This window comes from Pan troglodytes, chromosome 11 (assembly GCF_028858775.2).
Source record: "Pan troglodytes isolate AG18354 chromosome 11, NHGRI_mPanTro3-v2.0_pri, whole genome shotgun sequence".
Taxonomy (NCBI): Eukaryota; Metazoa; Chordata; class Mammalia; order Primates; family Hominidae; genus Pan; species Pan troglodytes.
Window position 1 is genome coordinate 80574461 of NC_072409.2, and position 6000 is coordinate 80580460.

Here is a 6000-nt window from a genome sequence, read left to right on the forward strand (position 1 = left end):
CACTTGAGCCCAGGAGGCTCAACCAATGAGCCTCAAGTTGCAATGAGCCAAGGTCACACCACTTCACTCCAGCCTGGGCGACAGAGTGAAACTCTGTCTCAAACAAACAAACACGGTAGAACCCAAGCACTACAGGAATTCAAGAAGGAGAGATAAAGGGGGGCAGGGCAGAATTGTTGGAAAGAGCTTCATGGAGAAGGACTTGCACTAAACTCAAGAGACGAACACAGGTTAATTAGGTAGAGATGCAGGGGACAGTTCTGTAGGCAGGAAAAAGGACTTAATGAAAGGGTTGGCATTGAGACTAGACAAGTTGTATGATAGTACAGTAAGTACGAAAATCTGAAGGAGGCAGAAAACAAGAACTTCAAGTCAGGACTTTAATATTAGGATAATGATATTAAATTTTATCTCAGAGAATCCTACAAAGATTTTGAGTAGGGGAAAATGTGATAAACTGGAAGTTCAGAAACATTAATATGATAGATTTACAGGGGAACGGAGTGCAGACAGAAACACCACTTAAAAGACGGCTATAATAGTCAACACTTAAAATGATGAAAGGCTGAACTAAGAAGTGGTAGAAAATAGAAAGGAGAGGCCTGGCATGGTGGCTCACGCTTGTAATCCCAGAACTTTGGGAGGCCAAGGCGAGTGGACCATTTGAGGTCAGGAGTTCAAGACTGGCCTGGCCAATATGGCGAAACCCCGTCTCTACTAAAAATACGAAAATTAGCTGGGCATGGTGGTGCATGCCTGTAATCCCAGCTCTTGGGAGGCTGAGGCATGAGAATCGCTTGAACCAGGAGGTGGAGGTTGCTGTGAGCTGAGATCGTGCCACTGCACTCCAGCCTGGGCAACAGAGCAAGACTCTGTCAAAAAAAAAAAAAAAGAAAGAAAAAGAAAAGAAAATAGAAAGGAGAGGGTAGACAACCAAGATGTTAGAACTGGCCAGTATTTATGTACTGTAGATTTTCCAACCAGAATAGGCCTGAAGATTCTGAATATTCAAAATAGTGTTACCTGCCAAATGATTGGGTTTAGCACTGTTGTTTTGTAAATTCAGTGGAATAGGCCAAAATCTTGGGTAAACCAGTATTAATTGCTTACTGCTCAAAATAGCAGAAGCAGTAACTCTACCTGCAACAGGTAGTCCTAGCCTACCTGTAGGGATTTACCAGGAAAACTGGTTTCAACTCTTTTTCCTTGGTAAAAGGTTTGACTTTTGAAATAACACACATTTATAGATGAAGTTCTTAATTATCTTTCTGATTGAAAGTGTCAAGCTCTTATAGATTATTTTGATTATTTTTTACACATTTACCAGTGTTTATCATGTGGCAGATACTGTCCTAAATGCTTTATAAATATTACCTAATTTAATCCTTACAGCAACCTTATGTGGCAGCACTTTTATTATTATCCCCATTTTACAGAGGAGGAACTGTAGCAGAGAAATTAAGAGATTTGCCCAAGATAACGTGGTAAGTGGTGGAGCTAGGATTCAAACCTAGACGGTATGACTCCAGAATTCATGCTCTTGACTACTATACTTCCCATATGGTATTTATTTCACTGCATTTATGGCAGATATTTTATATTTATTGGTGCAATTAAATATGCTGTTAATTAATGTTTCCCCTCGCTAAACCATAATCTCGCTAAGAGCAGAAATTCTGTCTAGTTTTGTTGCCATTGTATTGCCATACCTAGCACAGTGGCTCGCACTTATTTAATAATCAATAAATATTTGTCGAATGAATTGATCAGTCTTTATTGATGATTATTACATTTTTCATTTGCCTGGAACTTACCACACCCTAAAGTATTCTGGCTCTCCATATTTTCTGTTCATAAGAATATGCAGAGCAGTTGATTATCTTCTGGGTCCTTTAGCCCTTTAGCTCTCCTGAGGGTAGCAGAGGACTCCCTGGTTTTCCTTTGGATGGAAGTATCCTGACTTTCTACTTCTGGAACCAGGGCCAGTGTCCTTGACATGGGCTTCCTCCAGGATGAAATCGGACAACTGCCCAATGACAGCAAGAAAAGAAAGTACACTCGCCTATAATCCCAGCACTTTGGGAGGCCAAGGCGGGTGGATCACGAGGTCAGATGGAGACCATACTGGCTAACGCAGTGGAACCCCGTCTCTACTAAAAAAAAATACAAAAAATTAGCCAGGTGTGGTGGCGGGCACCTGTAGTCCCAGCTACTTGGGAGGCTGAGGCAGGAGAATGGCGTGAACCTGCGAAGCGGAGCTTGCAGTGAGCCGAGATCGCGCCACTGCACTCCAGCCTGGGCAACAGAGCGAGACTCCGTGTTACTAAAAAAAAAAAAAAAAAAAAAAAAGAAAGTACACTGTGACCTTCAATCAGTGAACTGATTTCATTCTGCACTTTCTCCATTCCTCAAAAGGAAGCCTAAATCTAAATCTTCCTTTTTCAAAATTTCACATTAGAAATAATTTGTTGTTGTTGTTCTTACATAACAGGCAGTTCCATTCTGAAAGATGGCTGGAGTGTGATTACTCCTGCTCCCTTTAGGATTTTTTTTTTTTTTTTAAGATAGAGTTTCCCTCTGTCACCCAGGTTGGACTGCAACAGCACAATCTTGGCTCACTGCAACCACCACCTCCCAGGCTCACGCGATTCTTGTCCCTCAACCTCCCAAGTAGCTGGGAGTACAGGCATGTGCCACCATGCCTGGCTTATTTATTTATTTATTTATTTATTTATTTATTTATTTTATTTTTAGTAGAGACAGGTTTTGCCATGTTGGCCAAGCTAGTCTTGAACTCCTGGCCTCAAGTGATCTGCCGGCCTTGGACTCTCACAGTGCTGGGATTACAGGTGTGAGCCACCACGCCCGGCCTCCCTTTAGAATCTTGATTCACCAAAGGAAAGCACGGAAATGGTATGGAAATCCTCCCTTACTACAGAGACAGATCCATTTGTTCTGTCCACAAAAAGGCTGCAAAGGAGGACCTTATCTGCCTCAGCAGCCTTTTTTCACACTGATCACCTCTTTTTAGCAGGAGGCAGTTATGAAGAATGGGGAGAGAAGGAAAGGTACACAAGCTTTACTGGTGAATTTCCAAATATAAAAGTTAAGAGAGTACTCAAATTAGGATTTTCAGATGATAAAACAGTGGAGCTTGTACTTCTAAGTACAAAGTATTTACTTTTGAAAAATATATTTCCTTTCCTGATCAGTTGTTTGGTAGGTTAACAATCTGATTGCCAGGTTGATCTGCCATATGTGCATGTACACACACACACACACACACACACACACACACACACACACACTTCAGAGGTAATAACAATGACATACTCAGATACATTTTCCTGAGTTTACCTACGTTCATCTTGTCTGTCCTCACTTGGGCTTTTAAATAGAGACATTGCAGAGTAGACCAACTATAATTCCATGGAATTTCTATAAAGGAAATAAAGATTCAGAATATGAGAATTTCTCATGCTGATACTGTGTCATTCAAACACATTCTTAAGAAACTTGGAACTTGATCCCTGAAGTCCAAAATGATCTATCTCTAAGACACATATGGTAGTTTGGAATTCACTTTATTTATCTTCATCATAAAGTTATAGTTTCAAAGCTTGGGAAACAGATTTCATTTCCTGACAACTAAGTTGAAGTTGATGACTACAATTGTCAGAAAAGTCATCTGAAACCTAGAAACAGGTGAAATAAATTATTGGATGATCTTTTAGTACAGTTTTGTGTTTGTATCTTTGATTAGTTTTCTATTGACTGGACTATTTTATAACTCGTTAGGGCAGAGGTTAACTTATAGATTTTCATCTAGTAGTGATAAAAATGTTTTATGTCTGGTGGAAAAGATGACTCCAAAATTTATGACTTATTGCACTTTAGGACCTTAATTAGTTTTGTATATCATTCAGAAATCGTATTTTAACATTCCTTTATTAAATTGCCTATGAATGTTTAGCTCTTAATTTTTCATTTGAACTGATCTTAATATCTTACTGGTTCCCTCATTAATTAATAAATAAAATATTGGAGACCTATTAATTTCATATTTATATAAAAGTCAAATTTTGTAATACTTGGAAAAATTATACTTTATCAAACCCCACGATTTGCTATAGAGACATATCCTTCTTTGCTTCCTATTTTTCTCTCCATTCTTAACCCAACTCAGAAAAGGCCAATAAAGTATATGTATTTTAATCAATTTCTTTCAGGTCCCCTAAAGTACAGATGAGTCAAGACTAGAAAACTAGAGGTTACCTTGTTTAACTTCCTTATTTTACAGATGAGGAAGTTCAGGCTCACACAGGGAAAAAATCTTTCTCACACAGCTATATAGTGGCAGAGTTAAATCTAGAATACAGATTCTTCCTACTACTTCACCATGCTTTGACGCTGCACTGGGTAATGAGTAGGCACTTAATATGCTGACGACTCATTCTTAAATTTATAAGGGGTTTTTGTCTCTTTTGGTTCAATGCTAGGCCTCATGTCTAGATGAATACCTGGCACATAGTAAGCGCTCAAAAAATATCTGTTGCATTTGAACCTAGTACCAAGCAAGACAAATTCCTTGGAAGTTAATTAGAACTCAGAGGATCATTTATAATAATCCCCTATACACTTAGAGAAAATGTATAGTTTTCAAAGTGCTTTCATATATATGAGCCCATTTGATCCCTCTGAGGTAGACATGGCAGGAGTTATTAGTCCTAGATAACAGATTCAAGTTATTGAGGCTCTGAGAAGTTAAAGGTCATCTCCTGACTAGAATGTAGCAGAACTGGGCCCAATCTTCTGACTCCTACTTCAATACCATCTCCACTATTTGTTGCTTCTTCAACTTTGCCTGTCTGCTTCTGGGCTTGGGAGGATTATTCAGGGAGTTAGTCCGAATATTCACAATGAATACGACGGCGACAACTTAGGCTGAAAGATGTGATTTTTCTTTCTTAAAAGTCCATTGTTAAAGGTACTTCTGTTCTAATTCTGATTAGATATAGCCTACAGAAATTAGCGGCTAATTCAAATCTGAAAGCTTGCTGAAGCCATGGGTAGCCAGCCAGAGTTTGACTCTTCCCTCTAGAGTAGGTATCCTATGCCAAAGAGTGGGAGGGAATGATAGCAAACGTGCCACTTCAGATCAAGTATGGGACAAGGATTATGACTTCTTAGAGAATCTGCATAGTGCTGGAAAAGTGGAAAACTCCCTGAGTTAACAAGAATGTGCAATTGCTGGAGGTTTGGGGGTATCTCTTCATGAAATAACTGGAAAAATATGTGCCCTTTAGGAGTTACATGGGGGATAAAGCCCCCCTTCCTTAGATAATCTCGACAAATATGTCCTCTGTGGGAGTGTCTGGAAAACCAGTATACTCGAATATGGGGAGTTGTCTCAAGAAAGTATAAGGATAGACAGCTACTGGAAATACTGAGAGGGGACAGAGTCTCTCTTCAAGGAATATTGGGAGGGAGAAGGCGATAACTTCTACTCGGGCACCCACTTTGGGAGCCTCTTGCTCACCGTCGCCTCCCGGCCTCCAACTCCGGCAACTGCCATCTCAACGCACCTTCCTGCGCAGACGCCCTAGAGACCCAGGTTCCGGCCTAGAGCAGAGCCCCGCCCACAAACCACGCCCATCTCCCATGAGCCCGCCTCTGGCCACACCCCTACCCTCAAGTGCCAGACCCACCGTTTCTCCATGGAGAGGGCCCCTAGGGGCCGATCTGGCTTTGAAGTACCCGAACTATGCTGGCCGCTGGGGAAATGGAGATACAACACTCAGATCCTGCCTTTGGGTAGATCACAGGCTGATGAGGGGAAAGAGACAAGTAAATTATAACAATACGTAGAGTGCTGTGGGGAGGCGTCCAGATAGCAGAGCCTAGAAAGCAGTGGAAAAGGCTGGCAGATTTTCCAGCAAGGGGAGCAGCATGTGCAGGCACGGAGGGGTAGGAGCACACAGTGCTTGTCGGGGACCTGCC

At 41.0% G+C, this 6000-nt stretch overlaps 1 protein-coding gene across 1 annotated transcript in view; it reads right to left on the reverse strand.

Annotated features, from left to right (window-relative positions):
* LOC104007846 (phospholipid-transporting ATPase FetA-like) overlaps positions 1–5629 on the reverse strand; it is a 75917-nt gene extending 70288 nt beyond the window's left edge. Inside the window, 2 exon segments of the mRNA XM_016960478.3 lie at positions 3362–3438; positions 5540–5629. Coding sequence (XP_016815967.2) covers positions 3362–3404 — 43 coding nt within the window. The 5' untranslated portion in view covers positions 3405–3438; positions 5540–5629.
* Between the last annotated feature and the right edge of the window lie 371 nt (positions 5630–6000).